Source organism: Lemur catta, chromosome 10, assembly GCF_020740605.2.
Source record: "Lemur catta isolate mLemCat1 chromosome 10, mLemCat1.pri, whole genome shotgun sequence".
Lineage (NCBI taxonomy): Eukaryota > Metazoa > Chordata > Mammalia > Primates > Lemuridae > Lemur > Lemur catta.
The window spans coordinates 37,886,060-37,909,401 of record NC_059137.1 but is presented as its reverse complement, the minus strand read 5'-3'; the positions used below and the strand labels follow the sequence as shown (position 1 = coordinate 37,909,401).

The following is a 23,342-nucleotide window of genomic DNA, read 5'->3' as shown; positions in this document are numbered from 1 at the left end:
TGTGTGTATCTGTGGTTAGATGCAGAGATGTGCCACAGATATAGGACGTTAAGAGTATGCAGACATCAGATTGACTGTGTTTGCAAACCTACTGGGTGCCAGGCATTGGCCTGGATGCTCAAGGGTGTACTGAGCAGTTGGGTTACCTCATTGCCTCCTATATAGCTGCTTAGAATATAATTGAGGAGATACGACATAACATTCAGGTAGTTCATAACAGATGGGTTTCCAAGGCCACATAGATTGTCGTGTGGTGGATTTGCTTTGAAAGAGATCTTCTGCATCCCCACTGTGGGGAGGTTCTTGTGAAACTGCAATGCATCTGCTTCTCTTTATTTTTATATTTCAGAATAGCTGCTATTTCCATGGCCTCTAAAATAACAGACATGCAGCTTGGAGATTCGGTGGAGATCAGCAGGCTAATTACCAAGAAGGAAGTTCACCAAGCCAGGTAATTTTTAAAATGGATATATATGCCTTCTTTCTTCAGTTAGACTAGAGGGCACAGATCATTCGTTTATTTCAATCCCATACAGTAAGTGTTCAACAGACATTTGATGTTAAGAGGCCAAGCCCACTCCAACCCCAATGAATCCTATTCAAAATATAGCTAAGACCAGAGGAGACCTTCCAGGCCTCACTACAGACAGTAGCTAGAAGCAGAGATCTAGATGTGTCGTAGCTAACCCACAGGAGAATATAGAACCAGAGTGGTGGCTATGTCTAGAGGGGGAAGTGGGGCTGTTAGAGGGACACGTGGGGAGCATTTTGGGGGCTGAACAGCCAGGAAACTCTGAGGCCCACATGACGACTCCCATAACCCAGAGGCCTGCCCACTTGTCCGTGAGAGGGACCTCATCCAGCCATTCCTGGATTGGGGTCCCAGGGAGATGATGAAATTCCCAGGGCAGAGGGTGCTAGTGGAACCTGAAGAGTAGGTGGCCTCACAGGCTCTTCCTGGCCTGAGGAGATGTCCTTTGGCAAGAGTCAGCTAAGTTTTCAGGTTGACTATCTAAGACTTCTTTTCTTGCTGGATAGGAGCTATAAAGCCTGTACCCTGACTTTATTTTTTTTCATTTGCTTATCAAGGCTGGAGTGTGATGAGGAGTGTTCAGCCTTGGAAAGGAAAAAGTAAGTAGTTTCAACTGCTTTTTATGTCCTTGCCCTTGGGCTCTGTGAAATTAATGAGAGGGAGCAACCCTTAAAATATTCAACACTGCTGTGAGTCTTTTACTACTATCAAAGAGCGAAAGAGGATGGGCACGGTGGCTCACGCCTGTAATCCTAGCACTCTGGGGGGCCGAGGCGGGTGGATCACTTGAGGTCAGGAGTTCGAGACCAGCCTGAGCAAGAGCGAGACCCCCCCCGTCTCTACTAAAAATAGAAAGAAATTATCTGGCCAACTAAAAATATATATAGAAAAAATTAGCCGGGCATGGTGGCTCATGCCTGTAGTCCCAGCTACTCGGGAGGCTGAGGCAGTAGGATTGCTTAAGCCCAGGAGTTCGAGGTTGCTGTGAGCTAGGCTGACGCCATGGCACTCACTCTAGCCTGGGCAACAGGGCGAGACTCTGTCTCAAAAAAAAAAAAGCAAAAGAAATGCTATCATCAAGAATTGAATTTTCTAAGGATAAATCACTTAGGTGATTTCAGCATATTCAGAAACATGAGCGGTGTGGTTTGGGGCATGGTGTAAACATCACATATCACAGCATGTTTACTAGCCAACTTCCTGATTCCAACAGAGATAAGAGGTTTAAACAATGTTTAGTGCACTTTTGTATTGAAGTATGACATACATATAGAAGATTAGAAGTGTACTGATTGGTGAATCATCACAAGTGAATATAAGTTGTATAACCAAGCACTCAGGTGAAAAAATAATTACCAGAACCCTTTCTTGTACCTTACAAAGATATAACTTCTATCTCGACTTCTAACATTTTAGTTTTTCTGTTTTTGAACTTTAAGTAATGAAATCATGTAGGTTTTGTTTGTTTGTTTTGAGACAGTCTCATTCTGTCGCCCAGGGTAGAGTGCAGTGGCATCATCATAGCTCACTGCAACCTCAAACTCCTGGGTTCCAGCAATCCTCCTGCCACAGCCTCCCAAGTAGCTGGGACTACAGGCACATACCACCATGCCCAGCTAATTTTTCTATTTTTTATAGAGACAGGGGTCTCACTCTTGCTCAGGCTGGTCTCGAACTCCTGGCCTCAAGTAGTCTTCCCGCCTTGGCCTCCCAGAGTGCTAGGATTACAGGCGTGAGCCACTGCGCCTGGCCCTAGTTTGTATTATTTTGTGTGGCTTTTTTCATTACATATGTGACATTCACTCCTGTTGTTGCATATAGCAACACTTTGTTCACTTTCATTCCTGCATGTTATTTTATTGTATTAATATTCATTTGTCTATTCTACTGTTAATAGTTATATGTGTGTTGTTATGAGTATTGGGCTGTTACAAATAAAGCTGTTAAGAATATTCTTATACTTGCTTTGCTATATATTTCTGTACATTTCTGTTGGATATAAACTTAGGAGTAGAATTGCTGATTAATAGAATTTATATATGTTCAACTTTAGAAGATTCTGCCAAACAGCATCCAAAGTGGTTGTACCAAATTACACTCCCACGAGCAGGGTAGTCATTCCCATTGCTACACATTTTTGTCAGCACTTGCGATTGTCAGTCTTTTTAATTTTAGCCATTATTGCGGATATGTAGCAGGTTATTAAGCTTTTAATTTATATTTTCCTAATGACTTACAAGGTTGAACACCTCTCTTATGTTTATTGGCCATTGGATATCCCCTTTTGTGAAGTGCCTTTTCTCTTTTGAAGTGTCTTTTGCTTATTTTTTAATTGTGTTGTCTCTTTTCATATTGACTAATAGGAATTCTTTTTTTTTTTTTTTTTTTGAGCTAATAGGAATTCTTTATATGTTCTGGATATGAGTCCTTTGTTGGTCTTATACATTGTGAGCATTTTATTGAACTCTGTACCTTCATTTTTTACTCTCTTAATGATGTGTTTTGATAAACAGAAGTTTCTAATGTTAATTTTGTCCAGTTTATCTGTCTTTTCCTTAATGAGTGCTTTTTATGTCCTGTTTCAGAAAAATTTGTCTTATCCTAAGGTCATGTTTTGATATTCTGTTACTATCTAGAAGCGTTATTATTTTACCTTTCACATTTAGATCTTTAGTTGACCTGGAATGATTTTTTAAAATACGGTATAAGGAGAGTTCGCAATTCAGGTTTTATTCCCCATATGAATATTCATTTGACCAGCACCAAGATTGTCCTTTACCTGGCACTCTGCAGTGCCACCCTTGTCATAAGTCAAGTATTCATATATATGTGAGTCTGTTTCTGAGCTTATTGTGTTCCATTGCACTAGTATCACAGTGCCTTAATTATTGTTCCTTTATAAGAAGTCTTAATATCTGGTAGTATATCTCCTCAGACATGGTTCTTCAAGATTGTCTTGACTATTCTTGGCTCTTTGTATTTCCACTTAAATTTTAGAATTAGTTTGCTAATATCTATCCAAGAAATCTGCTGGGATTTTGACTGAGTTGGTATTTAATTTGTAGATCAATTTGGGGAGATTTGGCATCTTTATAATACTCAGTTTTCGAATCTATGAGCAAAGTGTATCCTTCCATTTCATGTCTTCTTTGATTTCTCTTAATGATACTTTATAGTTTTCTGTGCGTAGATTTTGTGCATCTTTCAATAGATTTGTTCCTTGCTATTTTAAGTTTTTGATGCTGTTATAAATGTTAGTTTTTTCTTGTATTTTAAAATTTTATTTTCTAATTGCTTGTTGCTGGTATTTAGAAATACAATTGATGTTTATTGATCTGTTTAGCAACATTGCTAAATTCACTTATTTCTAGTAGTTTATCTGTTGATTCTTTTGGATTTTGCATGTATACAATCATGTTTTCTTTTAATAGTTTTATTTCTTTCCAATTCTTTTGTTTCTTTGTCTTACCTCACTGCACTGCCTAGGGCCTTAAATACATTGTTCAGTGGAAGGTTATAATAATAGATATCGTGATTAATCCTTGATTTCATAAGGAAAGCTTTAAATATTTCATCATTAAGTTACTTACAGCAAACATATTTAATTTGCTATAAGTTACTCTTTATCAGATTAATGGGCATTCAGTAGCTGGCAAACTTTCTGATTCCAACAAAGATTAGTTAAAAGAAATAGCCCTGGAAAATGTTAATAAGTGGAGAATTTAGAAGGGTGTATAAAAGTTCATTGTGATATTCTTATTGTCTTATTGTCTTTGAAATTTTTTTAAGAGAAAAAGTTAAACAGGCAAGTGCCAACAAAGTATAGCCCTGTTATACCTTGAAGCTTGACATTCAACAATTTTTTTTTTTTTTTTTTTTTTTTTTTGAGACAGAGTCTCACTTTGTGGCCCAGGCTAGAGTGAGTGCCATGGCATCAGCCTAGCTCACAGCAACCTCAAACTCCTGGGCTTAAGCAATCCTACTGCCTCAGCCTCCCGAGTAGCTGAGACTACAGGCATGCGCCACCATGCCCGGCTAATTTTTTTTTCTATATATATTTTTTAGTTGGCCAGATAATTTCTTTCTATTTTAGTAGAGACCAGGTCTCACTCTGGCTCAGGCCGGTCTCGAACTCCTGACCTTGAATGATCCACCCACCTCGGCCTCCCAGAGTGCTAGGATTACAGGCGTGAGCCACCGCACCCGGCCTGACATTCAACAATTTTAACAGTATCTGTTTAAGTATCTAAATATGTAGAAGATAATATGACGACTGTTAGTGCTGCCATACTTCCCTTGGCTTAACCCTTATGATAACTTTCTTATAAGTACTGAGCAAAACCCCTGCCCTTTAGGAACCATCAGTCACAGTGTTAGTGTTCTCAGCTCCAAAATGTGAGTTAGGAGTCCTGGGTATTCAGAAACTCTGTAGTGAATACACTGAAGGCCTCTAAAACATGGAAATGCAGTTTGTGTAGTTGAGAAACAGTATTGTATATCAGCTAGAGCCAGAGCTCTAGAGTCAGATTGCCTGGATTTGAATCCTAACTTCACAAATCACTTAGCTATGAGACCTTGGGCAAGTCACATATTCCTTCTTAGCCTTAGGTTTCTAAAAAATCTAGAAGTGGTGACAATAATAGTATTTACTTTCCAGAGTTGTTGTGAGGGTTCATACATTAAAACTGGTATACGTAATAGGTACTCAGTAAATGTTAGTTAGTGATTAGAACTGGCTTCTATTTTCTAAAGTCTTTTTAATTTCTCTTCAATTTTAGTGATGACATAATGATCCTCATTATTTAAAGATTTTTTCTTAATACATACTGATGTAAGAAAAAAAAAAGAAATGGGCCAGGCATGGTGGCTCATGCCTATAATCCCAGCCCTTCAGGAGGCCAAAGCAGGGGGATCACTTAAGGCCGGGAGTTTAAGACCAGGCTGGGCAACATAGCGAGGGCTCATCTCTACAAAAAATTTTTTTAAAAATTAACTGAGCGTGGCAGCACATGCCTATAGTCCTAGCTGCTTGGGAGGCTGAGGCAGAAGGATCGCTTGAGCCCGGGAGTTCAAGGTTGTAGTGAGCTACTATGATCACGCCATTGTACTCCAGCCTGGGTGACAGAACAAGACCCTGTCTCAAAAAAAAAAAACAGTAATTGTGAAAACCAAATAGTAATATGAGAAATGCTTATCATATAAAGAAGGGGAGAAACATACAGGTTTTTTGTTGTTGTTGAGACAGAGTCTCGCTAGAGGCTAGAGTGCTATGGCATCAGCCTAGCTCACAGCAACCTCAAACTCCTGGGCTCAAGCAATCTTTCTGCCTCAGCCTCCTAAGTAGCTAGGACTACAGGCATGTGCCACCATGCCTGGCTAATTTTTTGTATATATTTTTAGTTGTCTGGCTAATTTCTTTCCATTTTTAATAGAGGCGGGGGGAGGGGGGGGCGAGTCTTGCTCTTGCTCAGGCTGGTCTCGAACTCCTGACCTCTAGCAATCCTCCCGCCTCGGCCTCCCAGAGTGCTAGGATTACAGGCATAATTACACCTGTGGCGCCTGGCCACATACAGATTTTTTAAATTTAATTTAAAAAGTTTATTTTTTTACTGACATATAAAAATTGTATATATGGTGTATAGCATGATGTTTTGAAAGATGTATACAATGGCTAAGTCAAGCTAATTAACATATATTACCTTACGTTCTTATTTTTGTGCCATGAAACAACAGAGTTTTATATATACTAATTGCAGCCATTTAAAATCATAGGCAAGCCAGGCATGTGGTGGCACATGGCTGTAGTCCTAGCTACTCAGGAGAATGAGTGGGGAGGATCCCTTGAGCCTAGGAGTTGAGTCTAGCCTGGGCAACATAGTGAGATCCTGTCTTTAAAAAGAATTTTAAAATAAAAATAAATTTTAAAAATTATAGGGAAACTGTTTGGGGGACTGTAAGTTAGTATAGCCACTATGGAAAACAGTATGGAAGTTCCTTAAAAAATTAAAAATAGCAATACCATATGATCCAGCAATCCTACTACTGGGTATGTAAGGAAATGAAAACAGTGTGTCGGCTGGGTGCAATGGCTCACGCCTATAATCCTAGCACTCTGGGAGGCCAAGGCGGGAGGAACACTCAAGGTCAGGAGTTCGAGACCAGCCTGAGCAAGAGTGAGACCCCTTCTCTACTAAAACTAGAAAGAAATCAGCTGGACAACTAAAAATATATAGAAAATATTAGCTGGGCATGGCAGCGCATGCCTGTAGTCCCAGTTACTCGGGAGGCTGAGGTAGGAAGATCACTTGAACCCAGGAGTTTGAGGGTGCTGTGAGCTAGGCTGACACCATGGCACTCACTCTAGCCTGGGCAACAAAGCGAGACACTGTCTCAAAAAAAAAAAAAAAAACAGTATGTCAAAAAGATATCTGCATTCCCATGTTTATTGCAGCACTGTTTACAATAGCCAAGATATGGAATGAACTCAGGTGTCAATACAGATGAATATGTAAAGAAAGTGGGGTATATAGCAGAATACTGTTTGGCCACAAAAAAGAATGAAATCATTTGCAGCAACATGGATAGAACTGGAGGTCACTGTGTTAAGTGAAATAACCCAGGCACAGAAGGACAAATATCACATGTTCTCACTCATATGTGAGAGCTAAAAAAGTTAATCTCATGAAGGTAGAGAGTAGAATGATAGATACTAGAGGCTGGGAAGCGTGGGGGGGAGGGGGGATGAAGAGAGGTAGGTTAACAGGTACAAACATACAGTTAGTTAAAAGGCATAAATTCTGTTGTTCAGTAGCAGACTAGAGTGACTATAGTTAACAACAATGTATTTTATATTTCAAAGTAGCTAGAAGAGAGGACTTGAATTGTTGCCAGCATAGAGAAATGATATATATTCAAAGTAATGGACACCTCAAATACCCTGATGTGATCATTACGCATTCTTTGCATGTAACACAATATCAAGTGTAGCCCATAAATATGTAAAATATTATGTATCAATAAAAAATTTTTTAAAGAAAATAGGGTATACACACACACACACACACATACACACACAAACTCACGGTGGAATAAATACTATTTTCCCACATAAAAAGAGTGAAATTCTGTCATTTGCAACAACATGTATAGACCTGGAGAACCATCTGATCATGTTAAATGAAATAAGCCAGATGCAGAAAGACAAATACTGTATGATCAGAGATGGAGGAGCAGGGAGGGGAAGATGGGGAGACGTTGGTCAGTGGGTACAAAGTTAAAATTAGATAGGAGGAATAAGTTCTGGTGTTCTATTGCACAGTAGGGTGATGATGGTTAACACTAAGGTGTTTAGTATAGTATATTGCAAAATTGCTAGGAGAGAGGATTTGGAATGTTCTCACTGCAAAGAAATGATAAATGTATGAGGTAATGGATATACCTAATACACTGATTTGGTCATTATACAACATATATATGTATCAAAACATCAAATTGTACCTTATAAACATTTACAATTACAATGTGCCATAAAAACATAAAAAATAAAATAAAGAAATATATTAAAATACAGTGCTTATGTTAATGGAATTTATTCCTTTATTTTCCATATTTTCTATAATGTGATATTAATTTTAATGTTTATATGTCTATTTTGTGTACCTTATATTTACATTAAGCCTCAGAGAAAGTCATTCCTCATTGACCAACCATTCCCAGTGATCTCACACCCCCAGCCTTCTCTTCCCAAATAATCCAAGTCCCCAATGTTCAGCCCATGGCTTGCTCAGACCCACATAGATCTCAAGGAAGACAACACCACATCTTGACTCAAATTGTTGTTATTCTTTCCTTAATAATCTGTTTTACTGAAATGAGATGAATAATGTATAAAGAATTTAGGATGTGGTAATAACTCTATGTATGTAACTATAAGATAGTTTCCGTCCCACTCCTTTCCTTTTATTTGCATACTTCTCTCTCACTTGCAGGAGGTTAGCAGAGGCATTTCATATCAGTGATGATTCTGATCCTTTCAATATACGTTCTTCAGGGTCAAAATTCAGTGATAGTTTGAAAGAAGATGCCAGGTATGTAACTTGTTACCTGCTTTCTTACTTGAAGCTTATGAGTATTTGGTCTTTTAAGATGTAGTAACTAATATGTATTCCTTCTGTGAATAAGCCAGTTCAAGTTTGTTTGTTTATCTGTTGTAAGATACCCTTCTCTTGGTTTCTCAAAACTGTCCCCTTGAAGATCTAAAGTTGAGGTGGGGACGGGGATGGGGATATGATAAGAATTTGAGCCTTCTTGTTTTATAAGTCTTCAGGCTGAACTAGACTGAACTAAAGTATCTCTGGGCTTCATTCCACCTCTGTCTACCCAGGTCTCACATTCCCATGGGTTCTTACTTGGAGTAGTAACAGCTCTTATTTTTCTCCTGTCTCCTGGCCCTCTGATGGCTATTTCTCCTTTGTCTTCTCTTTTCTCATATTTGTTTTCTCTTTTGTTCTTCCTTTGTTTCATCACAGTTGACCTTCTGTTATCGGACAATTCATGACCTCTGCAGTTTTTCTGCCAACATTGTCCATTGTTTGCACTTTACAGGCAGAGGGTGGATGGAAGAGGTTCCCAGAAGGGCAGGAACAGATGAAATTAACTGTGGTGATCTTTCATTTCAGGAAGGACTTAAAGTTTGTCAGTGACATCGAGAAGGAAATGGAAACCCTTGTGGAGGCTGTGAATAAGGTTGAAGTCAAAACATCCCACTCAACATTTCTCTAAGGCTACCTTGATAAAAAAAAATCAAGTTGCAGAAACTGTCAGCCTAGAGTAGTTGTAGGAAAAAGTCACTTCCTTGAGGATCCTTCTCTTTCCCAAGAGTCCATCCATGGAAGCCTCTCCTGGTTCAATTATTGCAGAAGAGATATGCAATCAAATGTGAATGAAAATCCTGGCTAAGTGCCCAAGAATGGGTGGAGAAACTGGGCGAGGGGCTCACTAGTGATAGTTGAGTGACTACATGGGACACTTAGGAAGACACATGAAGCCCTCACATGTTTGAACGGCTGTGATATGATAGGCGAGCACACGGGTTCTTTGTTATCACAAAGGCAGGAAAGAAACCCTTGGGGAAGGATAAAAGTAGTATGACTGGAACTGAAGAGAGTGGGGTGGACTCCTTCAAGAGGGCAAGGCCCCTGTCCTGGAGGCAGCCGGGGTTGTCAGGGAGATAGCTTTAAGTGAAAAAATCTTTAGTAAGAAGCTGCCAGTGCTGCATCAGCTCCCTCTTCAGTCAGTGGGGCCTGGGAGTGAGGACGAGATGGCCGCTTGAGCTGCATATCTAAGGATGATGGTTTTCCTTCCCCCTTCCCATTCCCTTCCTTTCCTCCCTTCTTTTATCACTTCCCAACAGAATACTAACATGAAGGAAAATATGGAATGCGTTGTTCCTCTCCTAAGAAACCTGAGCAAATGTATTTCTCTGTTTATATGTCTGTATCTGCATGATTTTTAGAATAGAACATACTTTTATAGGAAATGAAATGTTCTTATTTCATAAGTCTTTGATTTATTTAGTCATGTCTTGGGAATATCACTCACCCCCGAGCTCTGGGACCTGTCAGAAGGAACAGTTTACAGTGTCAATCTGAGTTTCAGTGTCCACCTACTCCTGTGGTGGCTCACAGAGTAGATGAAAGAAGTGCATCAGCTCCCATCTTCCCAAACTTCTTCTAGTTTGCTTGGCAGTTAGTGAAATCCTGTGTGCGGTGGGCCTCTAAAATTCAGTCACCTCTTACTGACACACACGATTCTTGTGGTGGTAAGGTTAGTTGTAAGCATTTTCTCTTTCAGGATGATCTCAATCAGTCATCTTTTCCCTCAATACAGGGAAAGAATAGTAAGAAAAGCCACTGCTTCCCTCCCATGAACAGAGACCACCGCCGGATTATCCATGACCTGGCCCAAGCTTATGGCCTGGAGAGCGTGAGCTATGACAGTGAACCGAAGCGCAATGTCGTGGTCACTGCCATCAGGTAGGTTGACCTTGCTGTTACAGGAGGAACTCCTCAGCAGGGCAAACTGGACCCAAGAAGTAGGGTTTATCAATATTTGTTTTTCTTACTTCTACTCTCCCTCTTCGAAGAATAGAAGGAAAATCTGCTTCCCTGGAACTTATAAGATGATCTAAAGGCCTGAGCCAGAGAGCAAAGCCTATGCATGCCTCAGTCCTTAGGGCAGACACACGCAAAGTACACAAGCCTCACATCTGCCCAGATCAACAGCAGACACTGAAGGCAGCATTTCTTCAGGCAGAAGGAACAGACCCTGGGGGCCTGGGCAAGGTGCCTGCCCATCACATCTGTCCCTTTCCCTTTTGTCCCCTGATCCTCCCTCTGACCTCTCCCTGGCTCTGTCCTCCTGGCATGAGGGAAACAAAGAATGCTGGACTCTGATTCAAGGCATTTCCTGTGAACAGTGTTTTGCGATCAGAGGAAACTGAGGCAGTAATGGGAGCCAGGAGGGGACAGACAGGACCTAGGATCACTGTCAGAACCTGAGGGAATAGGAAGAACTTCCCAGCGAAGAAAACTCAAGTGTGACATGGGAGGAAGCAGGCAACAGGCCCAGCAGAGGTGGGTGGAAGGGATGAGGATTAAATGCAGGTGATCACACCTGAGAAGAGACAGGTCATATCAGAGAGTGCTCAGCAGTGTCACAGTACCAAAATCACAGACTGAGTTACTAGCTGTCTGTTTATCTCCACAAATGATTCTCATTTTTCAATCTTTGGTGTTTTGACTTTTTTCAGAGGGAAGTCCATTTGTCCTCCTACCACGCTGACAGTTGTGCTTGAAAGGGAAATGCAGATACGGCCTCCACCACCAATTCCTCATCACAGACATCAGATAGACAAGTAAGGATTCTTCAGCTGCTTTCCAAAGGGGCCTGTCTGTTCAGAGAAGCCAGCAGGGGCTGAACTGTCCTGGGCTGGACCAGCCATTGGTGGCCTCCTCAGGCCTGGCCTTGGGATGCCATGTTCAAATATGTAAGGTTTGGTTGGGGTGTCAGGCACATTTGTTTGTGCCAGAGGGGTCCTAAGTTTGATGTTTGTAATACCAGATTCCACTCCAGGGAGAGCAGTCACTGGACATAATTTCCACAATGTACATGGTGACACTGGGCAGTAGATTCAGTCTGTCACACCAGATGGTTTAGCACTAGAACATAACATGGTTAACAATAGTTACTCTGAAGATGGAAGTGGGTTTGGGGGTGATAGCAGTGAAGAGGGTAGGGGGAACTTCCATGTTTTGCTCTGTCTACGTCTATATAGTTTGAATAATTTTTACAACAAAAACATATTCATGATTTAAAGAGAAAAGAAAACCAAATTTGCAAGGAGCAAGTCTGCCTGATATTTTCTCAGACAGGAGCAGGGAGGGAGCACTATCCCGCCTTCTCTTCCTCTCCCTTGTTGGGAGAGGAGTCCGGATGCCCTACTGTGACCAAGTCTGAAAGTTACTCCGAAGCCCAGAGGGATTCCTACTCCTGTTCTGACCTTCCACGCGAAAGTCCTAGCAGTGCCTCCACTGTGCTTCCTGCACAAAATCTCTGGATGGGTGGTTAGGGCAGTTTACAAGGTCACCAGGAGGGTTATAGCAAATTGGTATTCTGTGGGACTGGAAAGGACAGCTAGGTGTTGCCCGTTGGACACAGCCTCAGCCAGAAGCATCTGGAGCTGTGTAGCTCCCCAGGACCAGCCCCTCTCCACCCCTAGAAACCAGGTGACCCGGATTCTAGTCAGCACAATCAGAATACCCACGTGGGCAGAGGCTTTGGAAATGTGAGGGGTGTTCCCAGATACTGCCACAACTGTGTCGTCCAATTAGACTTAACCACATGGAGTCTTTGGCCTGTTTATGCATGCTGTCACCCCTGTCCCCCTTGCTTGACTTATTCTTAGAGACTAGTTCTAATATAATGAACACCTGTGTGCCCATCACCAAATTTCAATAATTACTGGCTCATGTTTGCCCCCCTGTCTTATCAAAGCTTCAAAACTGGTAAATCAGCTAATCCTTAACTTTCTGAAGACCTGCATCTGTTTCCTCCAAAGAAGAAAAGATTGATCATTCTTTGTTTGCTTTTCAGGAATCCTGGGAGCTGTAATTTTCAGAAAATAACCAAGGAGCCAATAATTGACTACTTTGATGTCCAGGACTGAGAAGCTCAAGATGCACTTAGATAAAAGAATGATTAGGTGTAGTGGAGACGGATCTGCCAGCAGATAAATCATGCTTGTTCCCCACTGTCTGGCAGAATCACAGCCTCACATACTGTCTTATACTGATATATCCAAAGCATGAGTGTGTCAGAAATCCCCTTGTCTATTCCTGTCTGTATAAAGCATTTCAGTATGGCCAGATCTCTGATTGTATGGTTCCGAGGTATTCAGTCATATATTTGAAGAGGCTCCTCACTCCATCACTGTGATTGCTCTGAGGGTTGGGGGAATATTAGGTTTTATTTGGACAAACCAGAATTTTAGCCCCAAACTAGCTTTGGGGTACTTAGTCATGGCCTCAGTTGTCCCAGTCTTTCATTCTCCTGAAAATGTCTGAAACATCAGACAGACCTCGCTTTCTGTATGCAAACTGATTGAAATCTTTGGAGAGACACAGCGAATTTCTTAGTCTAAAATACCAAACATTGAATTGGTATACCATATCTGGAATCACACATGTTGTCTTAAACGCAGCTATCTTATCTAAGTCTTTTGCCAAAAACTCTCATAAGTCTGTCTAGCTGAACTTATTTTAGTGGTTCTCAATACTGTCAGTTCTAGACCTAGAGAGAAGGGTCTGGTTGCTTTACAGAATTCTATTTCCTTAAGTCCCTGGCACTTCTCTTACCACATCACCGAGCCTGTTCAGTGACAGTCAGTTTAGCCATCCACCGTGGTAAAGGACACAGAGCAAGCTCTTCCTTCTGCTGGGTTCACACTGTGGCCTGTGTGAACTGACCAGTATAGCCCTAACTGCTATGTTAGAAAGAGTCTCACATGGACAACTGTCCTGTGTTGCTTTTTTCTAGGCCTTCAACAGCCATCTTGGCTCTCCCTGTCTGAGCTCTGCACTTCTGTTTGAATATTCAAAGAAGTATGTGGACAGCCCAGGGCTTATGTCCAGCCGCCCACTGGAGGCATTCTTCAAACTCCTTTAAGGCAGGTGCGTTGATAGTTACCTTAGTTTGACCTTCAGCATTGGCACTTCTCCAGCATAGAGCCCAGACTTCCAGCAATTTCCTTCTGCTCCAGCACAAGCCATGAGCCCCAGAGCAGCAGGAGATTTGTTAATGGAGTCACAAGGCTAGGCGCTTAATTTTTGTAGGAAAGGCAGCCCTTTGGTCCTCACCCAGACAACCTACTTTGAAAGGCATCAGATACAAGAGTAGAAACGGGACTAGTGAAAAGTAGCAGAAAACAACAAAACCACCTCTATCTGGGCCCATAAATGCACACAAGAGGCAGCCCATAAGCATCCATTATATCTTTCAAGCAGTGGATTCAGTGGGTGAACTGTACCTATGAGAGCGTATCAGAAGCAGCAGGAGGCAGGAGCCCTGATTTCAGATTCTAGCTCTGCGACATAACACCTTGCCATTTGATGGGATGAAAGTTTAACCGACCTCCCCAGGGTTGTGAGGACCAAAAGAATAACATACATAGAGGTACCTGATCCACCATAGGTGCTCAAAGTTCACAAAAATGATACTTGGGGCCAGGCGCGGTATCTCACGCCTGTAATCCTAGCACTCTGGGAGGCTGAGGCGGATCACTAAAGGTCAGGAGTTTGAGACCAGCCTGAACAAGAGTGAGACCCCGTCTCTACTAAAGATAGAAATTATCTGGATAACTAAAAATATATAGAAAAAATTAGGCCAGGCGCGGTGGCTCACACCTGTAATCCTAGCACTCTGGGAGGCCGAGGCGGGTGGATCACTCGAGGTCAGGAGTTCGAGACCAGCCTGAGCAAGAGTGAGACCCCGTCTCTACTAAAAATAGAAAGAAATTATCTGGCCAACTAAAATATATATAGAAAAAATTAGCCGGGCATGGTGGTGCATGCCTGTAGTCCCAGCTACTCGGGAGGCTGAGGCAGTAGGATCGCTTAAGCCCAGGAGTTTGAGGTTGCTGTGAGCTAGGCTGACGCCATGGCACTCACTCTAGCCTGGGCAACAGAGCGAGACTCTGTCTCAAAAAATATATATATATATATATATATAAAAAAAAAATTAGCCAAGCATGGTGGCACATGCCTGTAGTCGCAGCTACTCGGGAGGCTGAGGCAGGAGGATTGCTTAAGCCCAGGAATTTGAGGTTGCTGTGAGCTAGGCTGACGCCACAGCACTCTAGCCCGGGCAACAGAGCGAGACTCTGTCTCAAAAAAAAAAAAAAAAAAAATGATACTTGGTATCCGGAAAATACGTAAACATCTTTTTTCTCCGTAATACTAGCCAAGTAAAAGGTATGGAATGCTAAACAGGCCTCTTCTGGTGCATGTTTGCCTGCCTATCCTGTGCCATCCTTGTGCTGGGGCTCTGGAAAGCAGATGTGGCCTGTTTTCTTACATTTAATAATCCAGTGAAGACGCATACCTGAACAAATGTTTTTAATGGAATTGGTTGGTCTGTCACAAATAGGTCATTAATCTGTTATTAGAAGCTGAAGATCCCTTGGGGGAGTATTTTGTGAAGTCGTGGTAGGAATGGGTTAGCTCTCATGGTTGGGGAGGGACCCAAGGGGGGGTGTTTGAGGCTTGAGATGGCAGATTGCCATTTGCAGGAGGAAGGAGGCATGCCAAGTGAAGGTAAACAGCATGAGACAAGGCTGAGGGTATGGTTTGTGATGGGTTTGAAGAAGGCTTAGTTGTCCAGAGTGAGCAGACAACTGGAGGGACAAGTGATTAGACTGGAGATGTGGACAGGGATCAGCTCATGAAAAGACTCGAGGAGCTGCTAAAGAATCCTAAGCAGAGTGGCATGGCTGGATTTATGGTCTAGATTAGGAGTCAGCAAATGTTTTCTGTAACAGACCAGATGGTAAATATTTTAGATTTTGTAAGACTTACAGTTTCTGTTGCAACTACCCAACTCTACATCGTAGTATGAAAGCAGCCTTAGACAATACACAAATGAATGAACATGGCTCTGTTCTCACAACACTTTATATTTATGGACACTGAAGTAAGAATTTCATGTAATTTTTACCATGTCATGAAATATTCTTCCTTTCCAACCATTTAAAAATGTTAAATCCATTTTAAGCTCATGAGAAAAACAGGCAGCAGGCTGGATTTGACCAGAGTTAACCTGCCCTATTTTAGAGGAATCCCTGAGGCAGAAGCATGCAGAGGGAGTGGAGGCTACTTTGAGGCAGGAAGCCCAGCCAAGAGTCAGCAGAAGTGCTCCAGGTGAGAGAAAGTGAGGGTGATAGGAGTTGGCACTGCCTCAAGGGAATGGATTAAGATACCAGAGGTTGGCAGGGGAACTAGCTCCCCTTAGGTCACCAAGGGAAGCCTAGGACCCCTCAGCAAGGGGACGCTGTTTCTCATGGGTTTGGTGGATTCTTCACTGAGCAGCAGTGAAGTGTGGAGAAGAAAAGATGCCTCTGCCTCTTCCATCCTATTCCATACATGAAAGGAGTCTGTGGGCATTAGGAGCCCATCCAGTTGCTCCCTGAGAATCAGTACCTCCTCTCCCCCCACATTCTTTCAGCAGGAGTTTCTTTATGGGCCAGAGCTTTCCAGAGACCAGATTCTTATCTCTGGAATTCCCTCTGGCTTATCTGGCAGGGCTGGCTCCTCTCAGCAGTGGTGCCAGCCTGGCATCCAGTGGGGGTTGTGTGCAGGACTGTGAAGATGAAAGCAGGCCCTCCTGGTTGCAGGGTCTGTTTGAAACAGCAATCAGGATTTTGATTTGAACCAGAATCCTGTCCTGGACGGGGTCTGGACAGGCCAGAGAACAGACCAGGGGAGGGGAAGAAGGAATGTCAGTGTTGATGGAGAGGTGCAAGTCTCAATCAGGTCTATAGCTTTAGGTTTATAGTGACCCAGGAGACTGAGGTGAGAGGATTGCTTGAGGCCAGGAGTTTGAGACAAGCCTGGCTAACCTAGCGATACCCCATCTCTCATCTCTACAAAAAAAAAATGTTTTTTTAATCAGCCAGGTGTGGTGGCACATGCCTGTAGTCCCAGCTACTGAGGAGGCAGAGGCAAGAAGATCGCTTCTGCCCAGGAGTTCAAGGTTACGTTGAGCAGTGATCATAGCACTGTGTTCTAGCCTGGGTGACAGAGTAAGACCCTATCTCAAAAAAAAAAAAAAAAAGATTTAGGTTTGGGGGAGTCTCTCGTGTGTGGTGCTGGTCTTCATGCTTCCTGCCTGAAAGCCAGCCTGGAGACCTTGTTCCCTAAGGAGAACGTGCCAGCATACTGCCCTGAAGATGGGGAAGACAGCCAGGCCAGCTCTTTCACCGTCACAGCCCTGCCTTCCTCATTAGTCTTCCTCACGCAAACACCCACTGGGAAAGTTCTGCCTCCCAAACTCCCCACGCGGCCTCAGCACAGATGTCGCACACCATTTCCCATGGCTCAAGGGTCCCCAGAGGATTCTCTAGGCCAGTCCGGCCCCTCAGCCTACAAAGGCTGAGCCCAGAAGGAGCAGGCTGGCTGGAGTCACAGAGTGTGTGCACCACATTAGGACTAGAATCTAGGCCTTGCATTCCCTACCCTAGAAACACCCTATACCAGGAAGAGGCTGAGGCCTCAGGAAAAGGTGAGCTGTTTTCCTCTCCGGCTTCCCCAAACACAACTCACTGGGAAGTCCTTCCCAGCCGCCCAGGCGGCCCTCAGCCCCAGGCTTCACGAGGTTGATCTTCATAATGCACAGCGGCCTGGGAGACCTGGGTTCAGAGAACCCAGCTGAACAGCTAGGGTGTCTGTTTTCCTGCCTCAACTCGCTCTGTCCCTGGGCAGTTTGCTTCTGCATCTGTCAGGTGGGGTAACAGTTCCTGCTCGTGTGCTTCCCAGAGCCATTGTGAGGGTAGTAGGTAGACTGAGCATCAGAGAGGTCGGGAGAGAATCCCAGTGCCGTGTGGCATCTCAGCACAAGCCTTTGGAGCCCATACCAGGACCTGTTCTCAGGGCGTAGATCTTAGGGAAGGAACTGAGCCGTGGTCGAGCTGTTCAGACAACGGCTGGGGTTTTCAGTCACCCCCACATACACATACACTCCTCTCACCAGCCTCAAGCCTGACAAGTGAGAGAGTCAGATGTGCTCATCTCTTACTCTTCAAAACCCCACGAAGCTGGGCATGGTGGCTTGTGCCTGTAGTTCCAACTACTCAGGAGGCAGAGGTAGGAGGGTTGCTTGAACTCAGGAGTTTGAGGCCAGCCTGGGCAACATAGTGAGACCCCATCTCTAAAAAATAATTCTTTTTTAATTAAAAAGTTAAAACACACAAAAGCTCCAGGAAGTATGTATTATTATCCTCATTTTACCAATGAGGAAATTGAAGGTTAGAGAAGTTAGGTCATTTGCCCAAGATCACTCAGTAAACAACTGGGGATCTCGAATTCCTACTAGGTCTGACTGTGTCCTCTTCACTACGAAGTAGGGGCAACTAATACAGCTCATCTTGGAGTCCTTGGGGCAGGGTGGCCCCGCACGTCAGGAAAAGCGAGAGGGAAGCTTATACTGTGTCCAAAACAGAAAACACCAGAAACCACTCCCCAGGAGACCAGGCTTTTTCCACAGTGGCCACTGGGGGTAGTCTGTCTCCCCAAACGAGGAGCCTGAGTGTGGACTGGGAGAGTGCTTACACTTTGTCTCAGGAAGGCTCTCTTTAAAACTTTTTAGTAGAGTTTACAACCAATATTTTTTAAATTTGTCACATTTTTCATTTCTTCTTGTAATACTGTTTGTTCTCTGTTAATACACATAGTATAGGCTGGGCGTGGTGGCTCACACCTGTAATCCTAGCATTCTGGGAGACCGAGGCAAGCAGATCGTTTGAGCTCAGGAGTTCGAGACCAGGGTGAGCAAGAGCGAGACCCCGTCTCTACTAAAAATAGAAAGAAATTAGCTGGACAACTAAAAATATATATAAAAAATTAGCCGGGCATGGTGGCGCATGCCTGTAGTCCCAGCTACTCGGGAGGCTGAGGCAGGAGGATTGCTTAAGCCCAGGAGTTTGAGGTTGCTGTGAGCTAGGCTGATGCCATGGCACTCTAGCCCTTTTAACAGAGCAAGATTCTGTCTCAAAAAAAAAAAAAAAAAATACACATAGTATAAGCACCAGGGAAAGCATAAAACATGCAGCTATCTGGAGGAAGAATATCCAAGGCAGAAGGAACAGCCTCTGCAAAGGCTCTACAGTGGAAGCATGCCATGCACCTTGAAAGAACAGCAGGGCCATCAGGCTGTAGGGGTGTGAATGATGGCAAGAATAGCAGAGATCAGAAAGGTAAAGGAGGGGCCAAGCCCTGTCTCCCCCACTGCAAGGCCCGATGCAGTGGTCTAAAAAAAAAAGAAAGGTAACAAATGAAACTTGATTGTGTGGAGCCTTTTGTAGGCCATGAAGGTTTAGGGCAGAGGAGTGAATGATAAAATCTAGTTCATGTTTGAAAAGGATCACCCCAGCTGCTATATTGAGACTAGACCATGGGGCTGAGTGGGAGCAAGGAAGGAGGCCGGGAGACCAGTCAGAAGACCACTGCTGTAATGCAAAACAGACAACAATGGCTGGAGCCAGGGAGACGGTGGTGTGATGGTGAGAGGTGGTTTTATTCTGGATACATCTTGCAGATAACATCTCTAGGATTTGCTGACAGCTGGGATATGGGGTATGAGAGACAAAGAGGAGTCAGGGATGACTTCAAAGTTTTTGGCCTGAGCAGTTGGAAGATTGAATTTGCTGTTTACTGAAATAGGAAAGAGTGTGGGAGGAGCAGACTTAGAGATGAAAATCTGTCCAGTAGGCGGTTGTACATGGGAGTGAAGTCTGGAGAGAGGACTGGGCTGGAGATCTAATTTGGGGAGCCATTAGCATGTAAAGGCATTTAAAGATCATGTCAGAAGGGAGGGTGAGAGGGAAGATATCCAAAGACTACCATGCCCTGGGCACACCATCATCCAGAGGGCAGGGAGCTGAGGACAGTGCAGGAGTTAGAGATTTCCAAAGCAAGAGATGAGGGCTAAGGCTTCAGGCCTGGGTGCTACAGGGAAGTCCTGTGGGATGAGGATCTCTGCGGTGTTCTTCCAGGTTGCCTAGGAGAGTGTGGGCTTCTCTCACTTGTCCTGAGCTATCTGAACTGCTTGAGAAAAAGGCCTTGCTCAAAGGCACATGGTCAGTTAAGGCCCTGGCATGTTCAGGCTCCTGAGGTCAGGGGAGATCATGGGCCTTGGCTACCTCCTCTCCTGTTCCTGTCCCTTAAGCATAGGTGTTCTCCAGGGCCCCACAATGTCTCCCTGGGCCACCTTATCCACATGCAAACTTTCAGCTGCCATTCCTGGGCTTAAACGTTCTATCTCCAGTCCAGGTCCCTGTCTCTCCCTAGGTGTCCCACAAGCACCTCCAATTCAGCTTGTTCAACACCAAATCCATCATCCCTCCCTGCCCAGAACTGTCTTCTGATGTTTCCACCACCTACTCAGTCCCTTGGCAGAGCCCTGAGCAACCCGCTCAACCCTTCCCATGGCCAACTCAAGCTTCATAGCTTCCAGTTTCCAAATCTTTTTTTTTTTTTTTTTTTTTTTTTCGGATTATCCTCTCTTCTCTGTCCCCTGCCTTACTAGCTGCATCAATTCAGCTGCCTCTCACTGCTCTTCTGCCTCCAGTCCCTCTCCTTCCAATCCAGCCTCCACACAAAGGCCAAAGGGCTCTTAGGTGTAAATATGGCTTAGCCATTACTTGGCTTAATTGAATTTCTCAGAGACGAAAGTCCCAGCTGCCCACCCTGGCCCCTAAGCACCCCCAGCCACTCCACACCTTGCCGCCTCCACTGTAGCCACACAGCAGCCTGTGCCTTTGCTCCTGCTGTTCCCTCTGGCTGGAGCACCCCGACCCCTTGCCCCTGGTGAGCACGACTGGCCTGGCACGTGTGAGAGGTGCCCTGAAAGCTCGGGGAGGCACTGGTTGGGGGTTCAAGGGAAGGCGGTTAAGGAGGGAGTTGTTCTAGTGGGTCTCCGGAGGGCCTCCCAGATGAGGGCATCCCCTCCCCAGGTCAGAGACCACTGCAGGGCAAAAGGGCTGGGTGGGCCCGGGAGGACATCTTTGACCTGTCTCCCTGCCCCTCCAAACTGGGCCTCCTTTAATAAAGCTTTAAAAATTCATCTTCTCTCTCTAATTTCCCCTGACCTGGGGCCAGAGACCAGAGACCAGAGCAGGGTTGGGGGACCTGAGAACTGGGGAAGGTAGAAACACATTCTTGCTGGCCCTGGCAGGGGCCTCTTGCAACCCCCATCTGAGGAATCCTCCTCATTGGCCAATAAGGGTTTTATTGGGTCCCTGGAGAGCTCAGAGGCTGAGTCCAAAATTTATAGCCTCGTCCATGTGCCCGGGTCTAGGTGGCTCTGAGCTGTGTGTCTTCTCCCTCAGCCCCAACCCCGCCTGCGTCCACTCATCCAGACCCTCCCCCTGGGCCCAGAGCGTCTTCTCCAGAACCCCTTGTACGCACCCCTTGGCACCCCCACCTTGACTCCTGAGCACAGAGACAAGGAGAGACCATGAGCTCTTGTAAACCTCACCCAGCCTTGCTCCATACAGGAGAATGCTACTGGCAAAAATTGAACGTGAAGCACCTTAGTTCCTCAGAGCCTCTTTATTCTATTTTACAGGTGAGGAAACTGAGGCCCAGAGGGGTTAAATAACTTGCCCAAAGTTGAGTGGTGGACACTTGAGTATTTTTTTTCATTTGGGGTTTTTTTTTTGAGACAGAGTCTCACTCTGCTGCCCGGGCTAGAGTGCTGTGGCGTCAGCCTAGCTCACAGCAACCTCAAACTCCTGGGCTTAAGTGATCCTCCTGCCTCAACCTCCCAAGTAGCTGGGACTACAGGCATGCACCAGACACCCAGCTAATTTTTCTGTTTTTAGTAGAGACAGGGTCTCACTCTTGCTCAGGCTGATCTTGTCATATACACTGTTGTTTACGGAATATATTTCACAATTTAAAAACCTAACAAAAGCTAGCCAAGGTCACATCCTTGGGTGCCAGGTTAGCGCACAGGCTTCAGAGGCACATTGACAAAGGCTGTAATCTGTACTCTCTACCCCTTCCTGAGCCAAGAGCCCCTGTTTCCCTATATGTAAGATGGCATGACAACATGAGGATCACATCAGAGGGTGTGTAGTGATAGCAGCAAACTTATACACTCCCCATGTGCCAATCATAACTCACGTCATCGTCACAGCAGCCGTGTGAGGTAGGAGCTGTTACTGTCCCATCTTAACCTAAGGTTATATGGCTGGTGAGCGGCAGAGCAGGTGTTTGGGTCCAGGGTTGGCTGGCTTCATTGTGCTCTTACATGCCACAGCATGAGTCCCTGCCACAAGCAGGAGGGCTGGGATCATTCTAAGATCCACTGCTCCTACTATAAAATCAGTGCAGACGTAAGTGTGGAGCTAAGGTCAGGCTGCCCTGCTCAGAGTGACCATAGCCTCCTCATCCTGAGGTGTCAGTACAAGGGCCAGGCCTGAGGCAATTACTCCCACCTCTTCCTAGGCTGCAGGACCCCATCTGAGGGAGGAGGCAGTTTGACCAGCCAGACCAGGCTGCTGCTGGTGTCCCTTTGAAGCCCTGAGAGTGAATGGAAGAGGAGGCCATATAGGAAGTAAGGGGCTCTTCCCAAAGCTGGGACCACCAGGCTGAGAACCAAACATTTATCGGCAAAGCCCTGAAGGGGCCTGGCCTAGGGAGTGGGGTCATGACATGAGGCTTCAAAGTGCCGGAAGAAGTCAAAGCCAGGGGCCTCCCCAGATACCAATAGAGCCAAGCTTCATTGCACAGATGGGGAGACTGAGTCCCAGAGAAGAGAGGAAGTCCTGTGCAGGTCACACTGCCAGTCCGTGCTGGGCCTGGGACTGGGAGAATGGGAGAGGACCCAGTGCTTCTGCGGCTCACATCCCAGCCCTGGCTCCTGGAGCTGCACAGATGTGTCTGCAGGAGGGACACAAAGCCAAAAGCAGAGACCCGCCCTATCCTGGTTGCTTCCTTCCTTCCTGGAGGGGGACCTGCCTCTCTCTTCCAGAGACCTCGCTCACCCCTGCCCCACCTGTTGGCTTCACCTCTCCCCTGGGACTGGTCTCAGTTCCCCACCACCCCTACTTCTCTGACCTTGTCTTCTACTCTTCCTTCCCTCTTTGCATCCCAGCACCATGGCCCCTCAGGGCACTGGCTGCTCCTTCAGCCTGGCGTGCTCTGTCCCCAGGTGTCCACATGGTTCACTTCCTCACCCACCTTAGGTTTTATGTTTTTGCTTTTTGTAGAGACGGGATCTCACTATGTTGCTGAAGCTGGCCTCAAGCAATCCTTCCACCTTGGCCTCCCAAAGTGCTAGGATTACAGGCATGAGCCACTGCGCCCAGCCTGGCTTCAGGTCTTTACTCAAAGTCACCCTCTCAGTGAGGCTTCCTGCTCTTCACACCTCCCCACACTTTTTATTCCTCTTTCCTGCCTTTTCTCCTTAGCATCTATCACTAACACACCATATATTATACATAGAAAATTAGCTCCATGAAAACAAGGACTTTTGT

The 23,342-nt window shown here is 44.9% G+C and overlaps 1 protein-coding gene across 2 annotated transcripts in view; it reads left to right on the top strand.

Moving 5' to 3' along the window:
• Positions 1 to 12,959, top strand: part of NFX1 (nuclear transcription factor, X-box binding 1) — a 78,857-nt gene extending 65,898 nt beyond the window's left edge. For both annotated transcript variants that reach the window (XM_045562972.1, XM_045562973.1), the window contains exons 18-24: positions 350 to 451; positions 1,090 to 1,131; positions 8,521 to 8,619; positions 9,211 to 9,277; positions 10,421 to 10,566; positions 11,343 to 11,447; positions 12,686 to 12,959. In XM_045562972.1, the coding sequence (XP_045418928.1) occupies positions 350 to 451; positions 1,090 to 1,131; positions 8,521 to 8,619; positions 9,211 to 9,277; positions 10,421 to 10,566; positions 11,343 to 11,447; positions 12,686 to 12,758 (634 nt within the window). In that variant the 3' untranslated portion in view covers positions 12,759 to 12,959. The remainder of the gene's footprint in view (positions 1 to 349; positions 452 to 1,089; positions 1,132 to 8,520; positions 8,620 to 9,210; positions 9,278 to 10,420; positions 10,567 to 11,342; positions 11,448 to 12,685) is intronic.
• The last annotated feature ends 10,383 nt before the right edge of the window (positions 12,960 to 23,342 follow it).